Here is a 21,601-nt window from a genome sequence, read left to right as displayed (position 1 = left end):
AATATTTTCATGATAACAACGATCTGTGAGCTATATGCATAATTAAAAATGTCTGCACTTTTTAAAAGAGCAAAATGCAAAATTGAGGAAGAAAGATCTCTGGGTTGCAAGGTGGCTAATATTTTAGAGGAAGGTGATTCTGACAGTGACCAGGATGGGCCAGCCATTACAGAGAAAGGTTGGACAAATAAATCTAAAAGCAGAAGATCACAGACTGTACTATGCACAGAATCCCACCGCTGGTGAGTAAGGTGAGGGACTAAGAGAGACGAAGTCAGAGCCCAGGGGCTGCCACAGGAGAGTGAGAGGCAGGAGGAGGGTCGGCAGTGAGAGGAAGGGAAAGAACCAAGAGCATGGTCACCAAGGCCCCAAGAGAGGAGCATCATTGGTGCTCAAAGGCAGAGTGGAAACCGGCAGCCCCAGCTACACACACAGAGCCAAGGAGATGCTGGATCAGGCCAGAGAAAAGGGGAGAGGGACAGACACAGATACGAGAAGACCTGTAGAGACAGATACAGAGATACACAGAAAGACAGAAAGGGAGGGTGCTCATTCTCATCTCTGACAAAAATACCTAACTAAAACAAATTAAAGGAGAAAAGGTTCATTTTGGCTCATGGTTTCAGAGGTGTCAGTCCAGAGTCTGCTGGCACCAGTGATCTGGGCCTTGGGACAGGTGGAACATCATGGCGGCAGGGCATGGAGAAGGAGAGCTGATCAGCTCCCAGCAGCCAGAGAACAGAGAGAGCAAGAGCGGGGAGGAGGAGGAGGAGGAGGAGGAGGAGGAGGAGGAGGAGGAGGAGGAGGAGAAGAGGAGGATAAGGACAAGGAAAAGAGGAGGAGGAGGAAGAGGAGGAGGGGAAGGAGGAGGCGAGGAGGAGGATAAGGACAAGGAGAAGAGGAGGAGGAGGAGGAAGAGGAGGAGGAGGAGGAGGAGGAGGAGGAGAGGAGGATAAGGACAAGGAAAAGAGGAGGAGGAGGAAGAGGAGGAGGGGAAGGAGGAGGCGAGGAGGAGGATAAGGACAAGGAGAAGAGGAGGAGGAGGAGGAAGAGGAGGAAGAGAGGGAAGATGGACACCAAGGGCACGTCCCCAGTGACTTCTTCCTCCAACCATGCCCTACCTGCCTCAAGTTTCCACCTCCCAGGAGTTCATTCAGCATGGAGAGATTAGGAATCTACTGATGAGGTCTGAGTCCTCATGATCCAATCAGTTTCCCAAATCCCAGCTTTGAACATTGCTGCCTTGAGAACCAATCCTTCAACACATGAGCTCTGGGGACATTCTAGATTCAAACTATGACACAAAGAGACAGATACAAAAGAAGAGATAAAGAAATATATAGAGATGGAGAGAGAGACAAAGTGGTGGAGGCCTGGTCCACCACTGCTGACCTTTATGGGGAAGCAGGGGCTCTGGTTCTCGCAGGTCAGCTGGCAGTCAGCTCCTCCCCAAAAGGCCACGGTGCTGGTGCTCTGGGGCGTGAGTGCTAGGTCGTGGTCGATGTACTGCCCCCACACTGTCAGGAAGTCAGAGTACTCCTCATCTTCTGTCACAGCCTCGTTGGAAACTTGGATAACTTGCCTTGTCACCTCCCGAACCTGGCAAGAGGAGACCAGATTGTTACAACCCAGGAAGGGTATAGCAGCCAGGGATGTGCTTTGGGGGCCTCTCGGGTCTCTTCTTGGAAGCTTGGTTTCCTTGTCTGTAGACGACTATAGCAAATTGAGCTCTTCAAGGTTGCTGTATGGGTGTGAAGATAATTCCCAGGACATCTCGTTGTTAGTAGGATGCCATCCATGACCCTGAGCTCATAGGCTTACCCCCATGGAGCTGGCCCGGCCGGGTTTCCCGCTTGCCTGGGATCACTGTCTCCCTGTCTGCTTCCACTCTACCTCTCTAAGCTCAGAAGTCTGTGACGCTGTCTCCTGTCTGCTGGCCAGTGTGTCGGGGGATCACTGGTTTCCTCAGTTCACAGATCTACTACAGATCCAGGTGGAGAGGAACTTTTTCCCCAGGTGGATCATGCTGCAGCTCTGCTGTCCCTGATTTAGATGTTTAAGTTTACGTTTTGCAGAGTCGATGCTGTGATGGGTTTTGGGGGGACTTCTGGAGAAGGCCATGTTTTTGTATGTGGGCTGGATACAAATCTTTGGGGTCAGAGAGTATTCTGGTAGGCAGAATAATACTCCCCCGCAAGATGTCTATTCCTGAATCTTGGAATCTACAGGTGAAAATAATCAAGGACCAGAAGATGAAGGGATGTCCTGGATTTCCAGGTGGGTCTGGTCTATAACATGGGTGCCTATAGCATGAGCGCTTTCCTGACAGGTTAGACAGATGTGACTTTGGATGGTGGGGGACGGGGGTACCAGTGCTGGATTGAAAAGGGAGGCTATAAGCTGAGAAGCTAGAGCAGGTGAGATGGGTTCTCAACTAGACCTTCCAGAAGCATGCAGCCCTGCAGAAACCTTTATTTCAGCCTGGGAAGACCAACCAAAGACTTTTGACCTGCAAATCTGAAGAATGATAAATTTGTGTTGGTTGGCTTAAGCCACTAAAATTACAGTAACCTGTTAGAACAGGAGTAGGAAACTATTGCCGTCCACATTTAAACACACATGAGCTCTGATTCTTCTACACAACTGTATATCTGAGCAAACATAGGTGTTAGAATCTAGTATCATGATACTTAGATTCTGGAAACCTCAGGATTTGACTTGGTTCAATGCCCAGCACAGGCAGATACGTTAGCTTATCCCATTTCATAGACAGCCTGCATGAGGCTAAGGAGGAAGTACCTGGCAGAGGGTGGAGGGAAGCCCATGTTCCTGGGCCAGTCGTCGAGTGAGGGGCTGTCCTCCTTGAGCCCTAGCACTGGCTCCTCTGCGGAATACTTGGTCCTCCTACTAAAGAGCCCCCTGGAGAAGCTGTCCAGGCCAAGTGGCTCATCTCCATAGGACAGCTTCATGATGGCGGGTCTGTCTCTGTGTGTTCTCTGCCTACATGGTCTGCCCCTGACTTTGGCTCTGATTCTCTCTGGGCTGACCACAATGCCTGCCATGAGTCAGAAGAGCTCTGGGTTATGTTAAGAGACGGAGTAAGCAGGCTGGGTCACCCAGTGACATGAGAAGTCAAAGCGGGGGGTTAAAGGGTCTGACCAGATGGGTCAGTAGTAGATTAGATGTCAGTGTGATTCACAAATACCCCTCTGAGAGTAAGGTGCTGGCTGCCGTCCTTACATAAACAGTGAGTTATTTAATAAGTGTCTCTGATGGACCTGGCCTTCCAACCTCATGCATACAGGATGGTATCTGAAACCTGCAGTGCTTGTCAGGAGAATAGATCTTAGTCAGATGAAACTTGACCTAAGTCTATGTTGCACTTGCCAGCTGAACAGGACTACTCTTCAGAGCCTCGTCCCCAAGGTCCCCATGATGTTGTGGCCCTGACCTCATAGTGGGCTAGGGAGGACCAGGAGTGTGCCGGGCACCAGGAAGATTGAACAAGGTTCCATCCCTCCAAGAACACGAAGGGCTGTTAGCATTCCAGGGAACTAACTCCCACCGGGTTGACGCATTCCCAGTACTAACCGGGGGCAGTGGAAACCCATGGTATAAGAAGCCGGGGTTCCAGCCTCTGGGCTGACTGAAGCCATCTTCGTAGGTGGGAGGGAGCCACCTCGCCAGGGCCGTGTTGGAGGCTCCCCATCTGGGATGTTCCCTGTGGAAATGGCCATGCAGAAATGCTTAATATGGAAGAGAAGAAATGAAGAAGCAGAGTCACAAATACAACACACCTATATGCTCAGAGACAAAAAGTGGGGATGGCGTCCCTGAGCCCCTGGCTTGAGCAAGTGCCAGCCAGGGCACCCAGGTGGGTGTGAGGGTGGCATTGGGTTCTAGTACCTCAGCCCACACACCCCTCTCTAGGCTGGGATTACACCCAGGTTCCTGCCTGCTGTAGACCTTGCTCATGGCCCCTGACAGTGGCTTCTGTTTTACAGATAGTTTACCCTTCTAGAATGTTCCACTGGTCCTTCCTCAGAGGACATAGATCAGGTGCTCCAAGAAGATTTGAAATATTGTCATATTTAAATTGTGTCTGTGTGTGTGTGTGTGTGTGTGTGTGTGTGTGTGTATGTGTGTATTACTGAATATTGTACCTAGGAACATTCAACCTCTTAGCTATACTCTCAGCCCTATTTTATTTATACTTTGGAAAAAGAGTCTCACTAAGTTGCTGAGGCTGGCTTTTAACCTTCAATCCTCTCAGCCTCAAAAATACTGGGATTACAGGTATGTGCCATCGTGCCCGGCCTATTTGACCATCTTTAGTCAAGGCACTGCTGATGTGCCCAGGATGCTGGGCCTTCTCCTGTGTGCGTTGCCAGGAGGACAAAGTTTCTGTAGAAGTTGGGTCCGTGGAAACTTAATGCCATGTTCTAAATTCAGAAGTGAGATGGTTGTCAAGGGAACATGTTTTAATACAACTTATGTGAATTAAAAATAAAGTTAGGAGCCGGACGTGGTGGCACATGCATGTAATCCCCGCGCTTGGGAGGCGGAGACAGGAGGACTGCGCAGGTTCGAAGCCAGCTGCGCGTGCTGGCTTAGGAGACCCTGTTTCTAAATAAAAACCTAAAATAGGTCTGGGAGTGTAGCCTGGAGGTAGAAGGGCTTCCAGGAACCCCAGTACCACCAATAAATAAATAAATAAATAAATAAATAAATAAATAAATAAATAAAACATAAATAAAGTTAGGCCTTTTCCAAGAGAAAGTCATGCTTAGTTGATCTGGCAACAAAGGTGAGCTAACGTCACAGTAAGGCTAAGCAGGGTGTTTCCAGGAGGAAACTGGTCTGCAGTTCTATTTGGTCACAGTATATTTTGGCAAAACTATCAAAACTTCTTTCATGTATCTGATGGGTAGACACTTAGAAAACAGAAAAACTTAAGGCTACGAGCATTAGGACAAGGTAAGTGTAACTTTTAATGTTTTAGAGTTTGAAAAACATTCTCAAAATTGGTTGGTCATTGTACCGCTGAGTTATTTTCATTTCTGGACACAGCGTTTTAGTCCCCCTATAGGAGAGTGGCTGATGTTGAATATCACGTTGGCAGGTAACAGCAGGATGAATGGCTGGTGTGGTGGCTCCCAGGGCAGAGTGGTGGAGGCCGGGCGTTCTGCCTTGGCCCTAGGCTGGGCGGGTGGCGCCCCCTCCCAGCTGGGTCTCCTGAGGAAGCTGGGCCCCTGGCCCTGGGGAAGCAGGGCTCTGCTGTTTGGAGGCCGGGGCTCCATCTTGGAAGCAGTGGCTCCTGGCGGCCGTCTTGTGTGTCTGCAGGGAGAGGGGTGGGAGCTATTCCACTGTTGATACTTCATTGATCTCAGCCCACCGAGTGCCTTCATTGCAAATCTGAGCCAGTAACGGGTGTAATGAGCTGTGCGGAGCCGGGGTGGGAGACTGGAGTGGCCTCAGTGGTGTGTGGATCTGTTATGGTGTGTGGATCTGTCACGGATCTGAATTCTGTGAAGTGCTGCTCACAGGGAGGCACTGCTTCACTCAATTAAAAATAATGAAATGTTAATCTAACTGCTTAGGCGGTGATTTGTTTGTACTGATTGACTTTTATATTTCAACAGTTCACTAGGGGGTCAAGGCAACCGTGGGGTGTTCAGATGCTGCCTGAACACCCAAGGATCGTCTGTGTCCTCTCAAGGCTCTCGGGGTCTGGACTTACCAAGTGACCCTGAGCCCTGCAGACTGTGGCTTTCTGATCGCTAAAGAGAATGGTAATCCTGAACCCTCAGCCCAGGAGCACAGGGTGTTACACTCATGGTGGTGGGAGGCTTGGACTGGTCTACTGCCATGCTGCTCACCAGCATGCCTGCAGGGATACTGGGCCCAAGACTCAGTCCTAAGAAGAACATCACCTCCCACTGTGGAGCTGGAGAGCGTGAGCAGCTCTCCACGCCAACAGCCACGCTGTTTCCCCAGCCCGAGGCAAAGGACAAGGAGTAGGACCAAGGTGGCTTTGCCCGGAGCGTGGCCAGCCCTGCAGCCCTGCAGTCTGGTCTTTGTTTTGTTTCCAAAAGACTCTGAACACCCTGTCAGATGGCCCCGGGGTGTAAGAGGCTGGCTCTTCATTTGTGGGGTCTCTCGAAAGCTATTGGACCGGAGGCAATTCAGCCCAGCTGGTGGGTGGGCTGTCTACCTCCTGGTCTGGGAAGCAGCTCTGGCGTTCCTCAGAGATGAAAGTGATTTGCTCAAAAGGTTAGCAAGAGCTCCACCCTGCCCGGAAACCCAGGAAGTGCCCTTGACTCTGGAGTCACTTGTCCCATAGGGTACTCTTACGACTCTTCCTTTTCTTCAAGATTGATAGGCTTGTTCGTCCCCACCGACTTTCCACACTAGTCAAAGCTGTTTTAATCTTTGTTTCTTCACCTCAAGTGTCAGTATTAGTAAATGAAATCTTTCTTGTCTCTGAAAATTTTTTTTGAGGATCCAGAAATTGAGCCCAGGGACATTCTACTTCCAAGCTATACTCTCAGTCGTATGTTTTATTTTTTATTTTGAAACAGGGTCTCACTAAGTTGTGGAGGGCCTCACTAAGTAGCTGAGGCTGGCCGCGAACCTGCAATCTTCCTGTCTCAGTCTCCCAAGTGCTGGGATTACGAGTGTGCACCACCACACCTGGCCTCTTTTCTTAATTTTAAAGTGTGACCCAAGTTCTCTACAAGTAGGTGTTTGTCAGCAACTGTTGTTTAAGGCAGCTTAATTTTAAGACATAGAGTCTCCTAAAGAAGATTGTCTGAAGGAATTTTAGCAGGTCAGACTCCACCAGGCATCACAATTTCATGAATTAGGTATAAAATGCAGATGGAAATAAAGTGAGAAAAAAACTGGGACCAGGACTATGTGACCACAGGCAAACATCTAGTGAACAAGAAAAAGGCTGCCAGCCACCAGCCATTAGGGGTACCTACCCAGTGCAACTGGAAGGCAGCTCCACATTTAATTTAGATTTTTGACCATTTTTAGGCAAATGAATATAGAGGATTATATGGCAAATTGTGTGTAGCAAATTATATTTTGAACTCCCGTAGAATTGGGCAAATCTTCCTATAATTTAAATGTACATTTCAAAATTTCTCTTTGGGATTTATCCTTTCCCCTAAGAATTACTTTTGGATTTTGAGGCTCTATTGGACAAAAAAAAATTTCCCCCAAGAAGAAGGCTTTCTGCAGAATTATCACTGTAAAGAAAGCTGGCGACTCTCCCTGGTATGGACCACGGTGGCCCGGCAGGCCACAGAGCTGACTTCATCTTCCTCGACATCCACACAGAAGGCTCAGTTGGTGAGCCTGCAGTGCGTTAGCAAAAGTAAAGCCCGAGTCCCAGTGGGCGTCTGGGTGGAAATTCATCCGTCTCCTCCCTCATCATCTGTGCAGGTGGAAGGAGGTGGTGAGGGTGCAGGGTCTTTCTAGCTCACCACTAACTTGATATTTTCCCCAAGCCATGAAAAATGTGCTCCAGTTCTGAGATGCAAAGATATCAAAAATCCAATCCAGTCAGCGGTTTAATCTCAGGCATCCTCCAGGGCCGCTCTCCTGGGAAGAGCACGTTCAGTTTCCTTGAGGGTGGCTCATGCCATGGGCCCAGAACAGGGAGTCAGCTTATGATGACAATCAGCAGCTCTTATTACACTGGGCTGCGGGGAGGTGGCCTGGGGGTTCAGGGGCTCACGTCTGTGCCCTTTCCTGAAGTCTAGCTGTGAGCGTGAGGAGCAGGAGCTGGGCTGCTTGTTCTACTCCATTTCCTCTGGGTGTTGTCTACACGATGCCAGCAGCCCAGGTGTCAGGTCGCCCACACGGGTCACCTTCCCAGTGAGGGCAGGGTCAGAACTCAGCAGCGGACCTGGTTTCCATCCCATTAAGCATTTCCTTAACATGGCAGACCACATCTCTTCACTGGCATCCTGGTTTTGGTCAAGGTGAGTCCTCTCAACTGGGAATCCTGGTCAGGGTCATGGAGATGACCCTCTTTACTGGTAATCCCTCTTTACTGGAATCCTGGTTTTGGTCACAAAACCAGGTGAGTCCTCTCCACTGGGAATCCTGGTCTGGGTGACGGTGAGTCCCACATCCTGTGCATGAGGGTGGGGTCCTAGTGTGGGACAGACATCTCTGCCTGTGGTGGTCCGAAATGTTGCTGTCGACAGGGCGTCTTATCCCTTGTGGACCCAGGAATCGACGAAGGCCAAGACTCCCTGAAGCTCAGCCCATGTCCTCTGAAGCAGCCACAGTGCCTGTTCAGTTTGATTTGATGAGGGAAGATGGGGGTCCTTCCCACAGGGAGTGTGTTCTCATTACCTGGCTCTGTCCTGTAGCCATCCTGGGAGGCAGGAACTTCCGTCTCCTCTCAGCAAGTTGGGAACCAGGATTGGGGGACTGGCCCAGACCTGGAACCTGGCCAGTCCACACTCTTCCTCAGTACTTAGGGGGTAGAGTTGGTTGGTGGTCAGGCCTTGGTCCTCCAGCACATTCCTTCGTAGTATCAGGTCAGGAGGATGTGGGCAGTCAGGACCAGACTGACAGCTGAGCCGTGCTGTCTACAGACCCAGCTCCCACCCATGTAAGCCCACGTGGCCCAAGAGGACTTTTTTCTGCAGGAGTAACAGTATTGTTGCTGTGCCAGAGATGGGTGAGCAGGGGGTGGAGAAATCAAGGGTGGTGTTGGAGCATTGGCTTGAGCCATGGGGTGAATAGTGGTGCTGTTTTGTGAGTTTGGGAAGATGAGGGGGAGCTGAGCAGGTGGAAGTTCTGCTTGAGCTGGGCTGTGCTTACAGGGCCCACCAGGGCTTACCAGACTTGCAGGAGGCCATGTTAGTCAAAGCATGGAGCAATTGGGGTGCACAGGGGCAGGACACAAATGGTCCAGTCTCCTTCCTGATGTGCCCAGCTGCCTCCAAGCCTGCGAGAAGACCAAGGACCCCGCGGTGGTACCTGTTGTTGCAGGCTCCGGTGATGAGTCTGTACTTGTTGGCCAGGCAAGTGTCTGGACATTTCGGGGGCTGCATGTGAGGTAGGCACCCAGAGAGGTTTGCGATGGTGTTCAGTAGGTCTTCCGATAGAGCATCTGAGAAACAAACAGCCTGCCATAACTCTATGGCAATAGATTCATCCCACAAAAGAAATTTTCTAACCTGACCTCTGAGTTGGGGGCTCTATAACCCGAGGTGCTCCTCTAAGAGCCTCTGCCTCTCCTCCTGCCACCTCATTTCCTTCCCTTGTGTTTCTTTGTCGCAGGAATGAGACAAATTCTGCTTTGTGATGTTTTAGAAAAGCAATCGGAGGCCACTCTTCAGAGTGGTGGCCGGCCACAGTGGCGAGGCCTCCCTGTCTCACAATGGCGGATTCTTCTGAGGACAGGGACACAGCCCCCTGTCCACCGTCCCCTGGTATGTATTCGCCCATGAAGACTGGCCTTGGAAAGTTTGCCAATAGCATTAGCCTGTTTTCTCCAAACCTTTTCTTTCTTTCTTTCTTTGGTCTCTGGGTTCCTTCTTGTAAATCTCCCTGTATCAAAGCCCCAGAATGCAGTCCCTTATTCTTTTTGACAATTCTGCCACTATTTATGTTACTTAACAAATCAAAGTGAGAGGTACACTGCTGTCCATTAGTTAGTAGATGCAATCATCGGCTACCTCTCCAAGATGGTTTATATAAATCTTTGAAGATAATGCCATGAAATGTTGATTAACCAGGTTCCAATGAAATTGAGTTATTCATTGGAAAAAAAAACCAGGGAGGAATGTGTTCCATTTTCAGCAAGCGAGACAAAGTAAGCCTGTATATAAGCAGCTCCACTCAGCAATCTCTGGGAACAGACAGGTCCTGTGCTAGACTTTGCGTTCAGTAAGTAGAGGGCTGTGCAGTTCTTATATGCTAGAGTACAACAAATAGAGACCTATAAAGTGAACCATGTGACCACAGCTGTGTTAACAAGTCAAACAAGCCAAGGGAAGCAGAGGCACTGAGACCTAGTGCGTCTGCTGCCTGTCAATGCAGTGATGGATGGGGCACTGGCTGGCTCCTTTTTCTCTGATTACTTCTTAAGTGTTCCCGATTGTCTTTCTTTATGGTGCAAATAACTTAAACCAGTCCTAGGGAATGGAGGTCTTGAATTCTGCCTTATGCCTGGACTAAAGGAAGCAGCCTGTTTCTCTAGGCACCTGCCCCTGGTCTAAGCAATAGCCTAGCGATGCTAAGTCAGGAACCAGGAGACCCACAGCTCCAACAGCAGAACACGCCATTTCTATGCCACTTCATCTCAGTCCTAGCCAATCCCATGATAGGACTGGGGACCAATGTCCTTGGAAACATGTTCTACTGCATGGTTCAAAACCAAAACCATTCAAATTAATCTGCGGTTGCAATACAATCCAGCTTAACTGTTAAGTTGAAGACCTGAGAATTTTGGCGAGTCCTGGTTTAAATGAGTCCATCTTATTCTAAAAGTGGAATGAATCAACACAGGAGCAACCCACAAGAGCGGGGAAAAACTCAGAGACCATGCAGATCCTGGAATCCCACTGAAAAATCTTGCCAAGTTCTTAAGAGAAATCTTGCTTTCTACTTCAAAGCGTGAGAATTGTAATTCTGTCTCCCAGTTGTATTCATTATAATCTCAAAGCCTCATGTCTGCGAAGGCTCTGCTCCAACCAGCTCCTCTGTTTGGCCCTGGATGGCCCTGCCTGAGCAGCCAGGAACCCACACACTTCAGAGACGGGCGCTGGCCGTCACGGGCCCTGGGGAGACTGCCAGGCGGCGGAGTCTCCTGTCTGCTATGACTGGCTGCTTCTCGAATGAATGTGTTCCCTCCAAAAGCTCACGTGAATGAGGGAGCCGCCCAAACAACACGGCGGGAGTCTGGGGGCAAGTCCCAGATCGCTTCATAGCACCAGCAGGGGCTTCGCTGGTTCTCCAAATCTGATTTGAAGACCAGAGAAATGGCATTTCCCAGACCAAGTAAGCACCCGTTTTAGGCATTGCAAGGAGGATTTGCTTTTGTCCTGCGACATCAGGGCTGGTATCGACTGTTCCCATCCCCAGCAAAGCTGCCGCCCCCTGAGAGTGTCCCGCGCGGAGATGTGGGTGCTCACCAGTGGGCTGCTGTGCCCGCCTAAGTCTCATGGCTTGCACTGAAGTCTCCATTATCTCTGCCGCGCGGGAGACAGCTCTGCTGGCTGGCTCGGGGAGCTTGGAGAAAGACAGGAGCTCCGCTGGGGAAAGGAGTTCCCTTTTTCTGAGGTTTCTACAGTACAAGGAAGAGCCTAAAATAAATTCTATGTTTACAGTTGTTTGGTACTTCATTACCAATTAACTGAGCATTAATGAATCACTATACACGAGTAACTGCCCATACCAGACACTGTGTTGGGCATTGTGGGGTGTACAAACACGAACCTTGCAAGGGTTGGGTTTGGTAAAAGGGATGGAACAGAAAGAGAAATAGGTATCCACAGGGAGTGATAAATGACCAACACTGGCACAACATTTGTGAATATTTAATAGCACTTGCTTGGTTCTCATCAAGACTCAGCTAGACATCAGTTTTCTACCACTACCAGCCCTGTCTTTGGTTGGGGTGAGGTGGACTTCACAAGGGCCTCATTCTCTGGGACCTTTGCTGAAGGCATACCGGACCTTGTACCTGTGCCTGACCTCCACCCCTCTCCTCCTGGTACTTCCTATCAGCTGTAGACTTACTGAGGTATGTGTGAGTTCATGGGGAATATTTTCCTCTTTCTTTTGCCTTCAAGTTTTTTGAAAATAAGTAACACTGCATTTAGAGCTGTTAAGGTCTGAATATAGACTGTCCCTGGGAAAGCTCACATGTTGGTAATGCATGAGTGATCGGAGGCGGAGTAACTGGACCCTGCGAGTTCTCATGTCCCCGGTGCAGGAATCCATGACGGGTCTATGGGCTTACTGGGTGGTTGTATGGGCAGGTAGGGTGTAGCTCAAGGAAGCAGGTCACTGGGGTGTGGTCTTGGGGACCGTGAGTGTCCCCGTTCCCTCCCCTTGCCCTCTGTCTGCTTTCAGGCTCCATGAGGTGAGAGCAGTGCCCTGCACCACTATCCCCACCGACGCCTCAGAGCCTCTGAACCCCGAGCTCCAGTGACCCCTTCCTCTAAGCTGTGCGATCAGGTACTTTGCTCATGGTGGCATAAAGCTGGCTAAAGCAATAGCCAATGCTGAACAGCATTTTTGTGGCTGGAATTATAGAAATTTGGAAGAAATCAGCTACCATCTTGTGATATTTTGTTCCTGGAGAGATTGTATGTTCTTTTTTAGTCAACTTCCAACTTCATGGTAAGCTTGTGAGGACAAAACTTTCTTGGTGGTTTTGGTTGTTTGCTTTCTGTTTTCTGAGATTATACACCCTGAGTGCTGTTGTCTTTCACAAACGTAAAACCAAAGTGTCTGCTAATGGCTTCATAAAGGAAAGTCAGGCAGGCAGAATTCTCCATCCCACGCACAGGGCAGTGAGTCCCTTAAACCACAAGTCCAGATGCCAAGCTGGGGGCTGGAGGCTCCCTTCCTCATTACTCTGCTCTAATCCCATCTCACCAGGATTTCAGTCTATTGTCATTTCAGCCAGAATATCTTGAATGATAAGTTTAGATGGTGCTTTTGCTCTGGCTTTTGCTAAAGAAAATTTGAGGCTATAGGCTTGCCAGCCACTTGCCCTAATCCCAGAAACTTGAATGAACTCACGTGAGCTCCAGGCCCTAATTTTAACGTGGGGGACTGGGCCCGGTTCCGGTTCCGAGGTCAGTGTGTAGAACCTCTTGGAAGACCGGCCCATGCGCATTACCTCTTCATGGTGCTGTAGATGGCGCTGTCCACCGTGTGCCGGCTCTCTTCCACAATGCTGAGAACATGCTTTGTCTTTCCTGTGGAAGAGCATGCCACAGGATCACTACCCAGCCACAGCATCACTACCCAGCCACAGCATCACTACCCAGCCACAGCATCACTACCCAGCCACAGCATCACTACCCAGACACACCATCACTACCCAGCCACAGCCCGTGGCTCTAGGCCAAGTTCAGCTTTGGAGGTAATTCTGATCTGTGATCAGAGAGTTTGGTTAAGTTGATTCCTGGCTGGGTAGAGATGACTGGCATCTGCCTCAGTGGGTTAATTTTCTGAATATACAAATTAGAAAAAAGTGAGATTAACAAGAAAACCAAGCAGGAGGCTTCTGACTGCTGCACTGAACTCACCCTTGGGAGTCTGCAGAGGGCAGGGGCTCAGGGGCGGTTGCCCTGGGGCTCTAGCATCTCATCAAAGAGCAAAGGGTTTTAGAGGCTAGAAGAAGGGAAGGGAAAAGACTGTGACCTCGTGGGGGGAATGTGGGGAGAGACGTGCAGGGGAGCGGGAAGAGGACATGGCTGGTCACTGGGTTGTGATGCTGTCCCTCTGGTGCCTGGGCCGGGCTGGCCAGGGCTCAGAGAAGGTCTGAGCTTCCCTTCTGCCCTTCCCCATCAGGAGGGCAAGGGCTATCTCTGCAAATCTGTTTTGCACAAGTGGGGGAGGGCAGAGCGCTCAGCTCAGGATCTGTGGTGGCGGTGGCAGGGTCTCCTCTCAGCACCCCAGAGCAGAGGCATCCCGCAGGAGGGTCATGGATGGAGAGGTTTGACCCTAAGCTCGCTGTGCTATCAGAACTGAAAACGGAACCCACTGAGCCTCCTGACTCAGTTCCTTGATCAGAAAACACCTCCTGGCTCTGGGCTCCCACTGTGAGCGCTGCTCTGGCTGTGCTCTGACCTCCCCTAACACACGGAAAAGCTGGACTCCAGGAACCCATTGCACAGGCAACACTGGATAGTCCCCGAGTGTTGAGTAAAACACAGCAAGAAGAAAACAAAGCAAAGCAGTCAAGGAGGCCCAACTTGTGCTCCTCCACAGCCAGTGGCTGCACAGCCGCACTGCGCCGGAGCTGCACCCTGGCCGCCTCTGAGCTCTCGCCTCGCTAGGAGCGGAGGAGGGATCCTGACCTAATCAGCCCTGCTTGCTGAAAGCCAGTGAGCTGGTGTGGAGTGTGCCAGCGTCTCTCTAAACAACCCCCGCCCCGGGCCGCGCACGCCTCTTTCTTTCAAGAGCCATCACTTGCTGGACATTGGCCTTAAAGATCACTCCACATACATCTGGATCTTGCACAAACACCAGAAACATATCAGCCCTGGGTAAGGAACACCAGGCCCTCTCGTCAGGGGTTTCAAGAGAGGGGCTGACTCAGATTTTTCTTAGACCTGCCATGGTCATACATACAATTTACGGGGGAAAAGAAATCTTTGTAAAATTTCAAATTTTTTATTACATAATTTTCCGGTGCTGAGGTTTCCTTCCCTCGAGGCTGGATTCTGTACAGTGGAGGGGGAAGAATCCTGTGGGCTTGAAGCCTCTGAGCACAGTTCACAGTGCACAAGGGCACAAAGGCACCTGGCAGCCTCATCTTCCAAATACATTTCAATGTAGGCTAGGTGGAATGCAGCTGGTCGATGAAAATTTCCTTCCTTCCTCCCTACTTCCCTCCCTACTTCCCTTCCTTCCCCTTCAAGCGGACTTCAGCATGCTTCAACATGGCAGCAAGGTTCTGCTACTCAGGAAAACCGGGCAAAATGTGGCTTCCAGCAGGATGCAGGGCTGAGTGTGACAGAGGATGGTCACATCTCGACTATCCCTTCGAGGTGCGGAGCCCCACAGAGCAAAGGCCCCTACAGGCTGCAGGAGAGGGCAGGTTGTGTCCAGAGGATGGCCGGCTGGAGGCCAGGGTCTGCCTGCACACTGAAGTGTCCAGGCACACTCCCTCAGCATCTGCCTCAAGAAAGCCTGCTCTCTGGGGTAGCAACCTTTTTTTTTTTTTCTTTCATGTGAAGAGCGATTACTTTAAACACTGCAGCTCAGCAGCCTATTCAACCTAATTTCACACTGCAGCACACTGATTCCAGAAAATGCATCATAGAAATTATTTCATAAAAAGGATTTTGTAGCAAAGGAACAAAAAAACTCACATAAAATTGTTTTTCAAATATATGAACAGGTAAAAACAGGATAATTTTATTCTGCAATCATAGAGAAAACTGGTTCTTTTTCAGAAAGAATTATGCTTTAATCCCTCTAAACTCAAGAGTGACATTGCCTTCTCTTTGGGAAGCCTCACAAGGCACACACTCAAGGGTCTTAACTGACTCTCAAGAGCCATTATCCTGCTTTCTGTTTGGTAGGTGAGAAAGTAACTTTGTAAGGTAAGAGGGTGGTATTTTACTTGCTACTCACCCCAAAGGAGTTCTTTGCCTGTCCAGATGAAGGAGAAGAACATTCCGGTACAGGCCGCAGCCAGCGTGACAGCCAGGACTGCGGGTGCCCTCATCCTGGCGCGGTGCAGAACAGGTGAGCAGCAGATGCCACGGCAGACCTGAGAGCCTCAGAGAGCACCGCCTCCGGCCTGAAGCGGGACTGGCCCTCTGGCTGGGGCGGCGCCCTGCAGGTGTCCCGGGGGCTCCAAGTCCGCGATCAGTGGGTGGCAGTGATGGGCAGCCCGGTGGGTCCTGATTTACACAGCCCTGGTCACCAGCATATCTCAGTAAGACCCATTGGTCGATGACCACATCAACTAGTATAGAATCACTGGAAATAATTATTGGGAATAAAAGAAATCTATTTCCCATAATATATCTGTGTGGAACAAATAACTGACACTAGGAATTTTGCATTTTTTAAAAATAGCAAATAAAACCCCAAATGCCCACTGAATTTCTTACAGCACTCTTTGAGACAAAGCAGAAGTTCTCAAGTTAGTATTTCACTTTTTAAAATCTTTGTTTCTTGGTCCTGGGTTTCCTTGGCTGTCTTGAACCCCAGCTTTGGAGGTTGGGGCCTGCTGGGGAGCACCGCAAGGGGGACAAGTCTCAGCAGCCATCCTGGGGACTGATGAGACGTGACCTGGCACACGAGCCCAGGGCTTTGCCACAGCCCACGCGTCAGCAGTGATTTCTCATAGAAAATGTAAGAAAAGTTTTACAACCTGACCTTCCTCTTCTTTTCAGCCAGGGAGCCCAGCGAGGCCAGCTGGATGCTTCATGGGAGCTGTAACTGTTCTGCGAGGGGACCCTTGGTCACTCCTGGGACTGAGCAACCCGTCATATAAACTGACTGTACGCTCTGATGCCCAAGCAGGCTGTCAGGAGGGGGCGCGGCCACCTCAGTGCCAGGGACTGTCTGCAGGGCTATTGTATTGAGCCAGGCCCTCCTGTGTGCTGACTCGCTGGACACAGGTGCCACACCACTGTGGGCCACGTGGCCCCTGGCCGTGGGAGTTAGGAAAAGGAGACGAGGTCACCATCCTGGAAAGAGAACCCCACTGAAGCCACCCTCCAAACACCTGCACTTTCCTCTCTAGCTTCTGTGAGTTAAGCACTCTCTGAAAAAGAGGACAGGCGTCATCTGACGTTCAGTGCCCACTGATGGCTGCTGGCAGCCTTGGGCTCTGGTGGAGTGGTCCTGAGCCCCTCGGGGCTTCCCTGGGAGGGCAAGCCTATCCTCTCCTAGAGGAGAGTGGGAGACTGGCGTGGTTCACTGGCAAAGGCAGCAGAGCCCAAATCCATCAGCAACCTGCTGCTTCACAGAAACAAAGCTAAGCACAGGGCCGCCTGACTACTACCAATGTTCAAACAGCCTCTGCACCCACACATAGCCTCGGAGAGCATCTGGCTGGCACAAAGGGCATGGCTGCAGGGTCATGGTGTCCAGGGCTCTCTGCGCAGGGCCAGGGAGTCCTGACTGTCTGCGTGGTCCCCGAGGCTGCTTGACTCACAACAGAACGCCCTGTGCCCCTGATGTCACAGACTCAAGTGGCGCCTCCTTCAGGCTGCGGTGGCCCCTGAAGATCCTCTGCTCTTCTGAAGAGCTTTCTAGTCATTCCCAGGCCACACCACACTCTTCTGACCTCATCCAGAGTGTGGCCAGGCCCGGCAGCCATTAGAACAAGTGGGACCCCAGAGCTAAGCTCTGAAGTCTAAGTGCAGCTCATCCTGAGAGAGCAGGCCAAAGGTGAGGTTCAAACAAACGTAACCTTCCTTGGCCCGAGAGATGTAGAAGGTTGTGTAATTATTCTTATCTTTAGTGAATTTAAACTTCTGTAGTGGAAAATAGAAATATCACTGAACATAGAGGACGTTGTGTTCATGTGGCTTGTTAAGAGTCCTGAGAAAAGCCAGGTGTGGTGGTGGTGCACACTTATAATCCCAGCATTCGGGAGGCTGAGACAGGAGGATCGTGGTTCGGGGCCAGCCTCAGCTACTTAGTGAGGCCCTCTGCAACTCAGCAAGACCCTGTTTTGAAGTAAAGAATCAAAGATAGGGCTGGGGTGTCACTTGGAGGTAGAATGCCCTTGGGTTCCATCCTCAGTCACACACACACACACACACACACACACACACTCACAATCCTGAGGAACTCAGACTTCATTTTGACACTGGACACTGCTACTGGGTGGGATCTACATTAACTCTGTGGCTTTTCTGGTCTGAAACACTGAATTAATTCACAGTTGTGTAGAGATAATCTAGGGAAGAGAGCTTCCTGGGAGACTTGTTAAAAAATAAACCTGCCATTCTGAAGAAGAAAGGAAACATTTTGGCTTTCGTTAAGATGACAGGTACACAAAGGTCCGTGCCATGTAGTCAATTTGTAAGAGCAGTGGAAGAGCTGCCCTTTCGAAAGCACCCAGTGAGTTTTGTGGTCCTGCAGGGCCCAGGGTGGGCTCCTCCTGTCCATGTTCAGATAAGGCATCCTGTGACTGTGGCCACGAGCCCGCTCTCCGGCAGTGGCCCCAGGCCTAGAGCTCGGTCCAGCTCAGGAGCATGCGTAAGGCTTCTGGTGTTTGCAAAGGTACTTTGCCGCCATGAATGCCCCTCTCGGGGTCCTGGTAAAGTAATGGTACACATAAGGCTTGTCATGTTAGCATAAACAGAAGCCAGCCCTCCAGAAGGTATGTCCAGGGGAGCATTGTCCCGGCCCCCTGGAGACTGAGCACACACAGTCCTGTCCCTCTGCAAACTGCTGCAACGTGAATGACTTCAGAGCTCACGTCCATCCCCTCTGCATTGGTGTATGCCTCTCAACTTCTCTCTGGAACCAAGTGATTCTGCCACATCCCACGTGCAATGCACTCATTAAATGGTGCAGGGTCAGTGTGTACACGCTCGTGTGCCTTCCAGGTCTCTGGCTCCCAGGGATGATGGCTAAAACTGCCTGCTCCTGTTGAAGTGTCCAGGTGCATGAGTTCATTGCATTCCAGGCTCCAGGCCCCTCCCCTGGCCTTCCTCTTCCACCAGCTAACAGCAAAAAGTCTGTGCCTGCTTCTAGTCCTCAAAGGAAGATGGTCTGGTCTTTGCCAAGGGTTGCTAGAGGGTGCTCTGGGAATGAGATTAGGCTCTTTGAATCCCAGCGGCACAGGTCTCCTGTAATGACAGACGGCACCGGGGCATCCTCAGGCTGACAGCTCTGGAAGATACAGACAGTGCCATGAGGAGCAGACCAGGGGCTCAAGTCACGTGGTTCCCCACCATGGCGCTCAGAGCCGAGCCAGGCCTGGCAAGGTCAAGCTAAGTGCAGTGTGAAGCCCAGAAGGGCTTGAGCAGAGGCATCGGGGTGGGGCTAGGCCACTGCCCAGCCAGGTTCTTCAGACATCTTAAAATAAGCAGTCACAAAAAGGAAAGTAAAATGTAATTTCTCTGGAAAAACAAAATAAAATATACTGAGGTTTCAAAAGAAATGTTGTGGGACTAGGTACAGTATTGTTGGTTCACATCAAAGGCTCTAGAACCCAGGCACCTTCTGTTCGCAGGTTCCCTCTCCCAGTGTGTTCTCTAAGCTGAGTTGAGAAGGTTCTGGAAACATACTCGTCTAATTTCTAGAGGAGGATGTGTGCATCACCGAGTAGCTCGTGATTTGCAAGCATGCAGAGTGTCCCTGGGAGTCACAAGGGGACATGTGTTCCTGGGAATCAGAGGCAAAACTCCAGTGCAGTGAAATGGCCGTCATTCAATGTAGGAAGAGCTCTGAGAAGTAAGAATCATGGCCAGTTTACAGTTTGAGAGGTTACGTTCCTCTTCCTTGGAGATCTGGGTTGCACTGTGATGACAGTGAATGGAAAATCACAAAGGTCTAAAAATAAAGCCTGAGTTTAGAATCTGGTCCACTTGAAATTTCTTATATTGACTCAGTAAAATAAATGATGTATTCCTTCTTGGTATCAACAAATAACTGTTCTCTTTAAGGCCAGCCTCTGTGATCGACGGTATGAGCATCAAGATGAGCTCCCTGTCTCTGGGAAGGCTTGCCATCATCAAGCCAGAAGTTCAGATGAGCTTTGAAGTGTGTCTGAGAGGGCCCAGACCGAGTGTCTGACCACCTAACACATGAGAAGATCGTGCTGAGAGAGTAGAGGTGAGGATGGAGAAACCTGAGCAAGCAGAGGGACTGTGGGCACAGATGGTGGGTGGATGGATGGATGGATATGTAAGCAGAAATGTGGATTAATGGATGAATGCATATGTAGACAGATAAGTCAACTAACAGATGAATAGATGGACACATATGTACATAGAAAGATGGATAGATGGATGATGTGTGGATGATGGATGCATAGATAAACAATGAATGAATGGCCAGACACATGGATGGATGGATGGATGGATGCATACATAAATAGATAGGTGAATAAATAGATGGATAGTTGGACATACATAGAAAGGTGAATAGATGGATGGATGTGTGTATGCATGGGTGGATGGTGGATGGATGGATGGTGGATGGATGGATGGATGGATGGATGGATGGATGCATGGATGGATGGATGGATGGATGCATACATAAATAGATAGGTGAATAAATAGATGGATAGTTGGACATACATAGAAAGGTGGATAGATGGATGGATGTGTGTATGCATGGGTGGATGGTGGATGGATGGATGGATGGATGGTGGATGGATGGATAAATGGATGCACCCACAGGTGGATGAATGTTTGGCTGGTGGATGGATGGGTGAATAGATAGATGGGAGGAAGAATGAAATACACGGTGAATGAATGACTGTCACATTTAAATATCTGGCTGGCTCATTGGGAGGACAGATGGTAGGAATAATCAAGAAATCAATGATATAAAATTAATCTTGACAGGTTAAAAATGGCCAAATTATAAAGAACGGTACTTTTGGATGATAAATTTGAGGAGAGGTAGAAAGAGGGAGGTTTGTAAAGAAGGGATTTCCTTTTTACTTATATTGCTTGGATTTTTTTCCACAAGGATACATGATCAAAAAGCAATCTCTTTATGGTTTTATAAAAGATAAAAGGGATTTTTTAAGACCGCCTTTGGGCTTAGTCATTAGTGACCAACTTGCCATGACATGAAGAAGATGTGAAGTTAATACTCAATTCTTGCAAGCAGTCATTCTGAATTAAGGCACACCATGCTAAAGCACCAGAGTCACGGAGATGGAAGGAAGCCCTCGTGCACACTCTGGCTGCCTGGGCGGGTTCACATCTCATGATAGAGGTTCATTTTCTCAGACCGCAAGTAAAGTCAAGACACAAATATTTTGGTTCTAAAGTAATAGCTGGTTGTACCTTCATGCATTTCCTACCACCCCCACTGATCTTCGATAATCACATTTGGAAACAAGTTTTCTGAAGTTAAAGAGTCACTATATGACACAAAACAGAGAGGGAAAGTACCAGGAGAAGAGAGGAGAGGAGAACGCTCTGGAGGGGAGCTGCTCCAGCCGCGGGTTCCTGGGAGGGCTCTGGGAGAGCCACCAACGTGAGCAGAGGGGCTAAGCTGGAGTTCACACGCACTGAGGAGGGATGGTGTAAGTCGGGCCCTGAGCAGTCCTGGGTGTGCAACAACTGGCGGCTCTGGCTCCTGGAGCCCAGGGCTGGATGCAGGTGTATGACATGGAGTCGGCTTGAGGGCAGAGAGGCCACCGTCAGGAGGACTCAGGAGCCACTGCTGTGTGATGGAAGAGGCGTAAGGGGCCTGGGGACCTGCCTAAAGAGTGAGCGTAGCAGGCCTGAGTTATAAGCTGTTGGCAGCAATGTGGGAGGGTGTGCTTGGGATGCAATCCCTGAAGATACACACAAGAGCTTGGGGAGAGAACAGTCTGTGCGAATCCCTTTGGGGTTGGTAAGTGTTTAGTAGACTCGGAGGGGTGAAGGTGGCAGCTGGCCGAGAGAAGGTGTGACCAGCATCCCACAGAAGCTTCTAGCTGGAGAAGAGACAGGCTCAAGCTACAGAAGGAAAGCCGGTGGGTGGGGTGGCTTCAGAGAAGTAGGAGAGAGGGGAAGAAGGGGCAGGGAGGGGAGCCTTCTGGGTTTAAGCAGGGCTTCGCCAGCACTGTGGGGATGAAGGCTATGAAGGTCTGGGGCATCTTCCCCTGTTAACACTGGCAGAAGGTTGGTGGGACAGGCCATCTGTGCTTCAGTCTCTGACAAAAGACCCGAGGAGGGTGTTTCCCATA

The 21,601-nt window shown here is 50.0% G+C and overlaps 1 protein-coding gene across 1 annotated transcript in view; it reads right to left on the bottom strand.

The window, feature by feature from the left end:
• The window catches only part of TPO (thyroid peroxidase), a gene marked incomplete at both ends in the record, with an annotated part of 38,976 nt that extends 23,531 nt beyond the window's left edge, over window positions 1-15,445 (bottom strand). Inside the window, 6 exons of the mRNA XM_080712068.1 lie at window positions 1,393-1,599; window positions 3,592-3,721; window positions 9,007-9,139; window positions 11,166-11,317; window positions 12,884-12,962; window positions 15,352-15,445. Of these exons, the coding sequence (XP_080568194.1) occupies window positions 1,393-1,599; window positions 3,592-3,721; window positions 9,007-9,139; window positions 11,166-11,317; window positions 12,884-12,962; window positions 15,352-15,445 (795 nt within the window). The remainder of the gene's footprint in view (window positions 1-1,392; window positions 1,600-3,591; window positions 3,722-9,006; window positions 9,140-11,165; window positions 11,318-12,883; window positions 12,963-15,351) is intronic.
• Window positions 15,446-21,601: the final 6,156 nt, after the last annotated feature.

The sequence above is a fragment of the Muscardinus avellanarius genome, assembly GCF_963383645.1.
Source record: "Muscardinus avellanarius genome assembly, chromosome: 15".
Classification (NCBI taxonomy): Eukaryota; Metazoa; Chordata; class Mammalia; order Rodentia; family Gliridae; genus Muscardinus; species Muscardinus avellanarius.
This window is presented reverse-complemented; position numbering and strand designations above follow the sequence as displayed.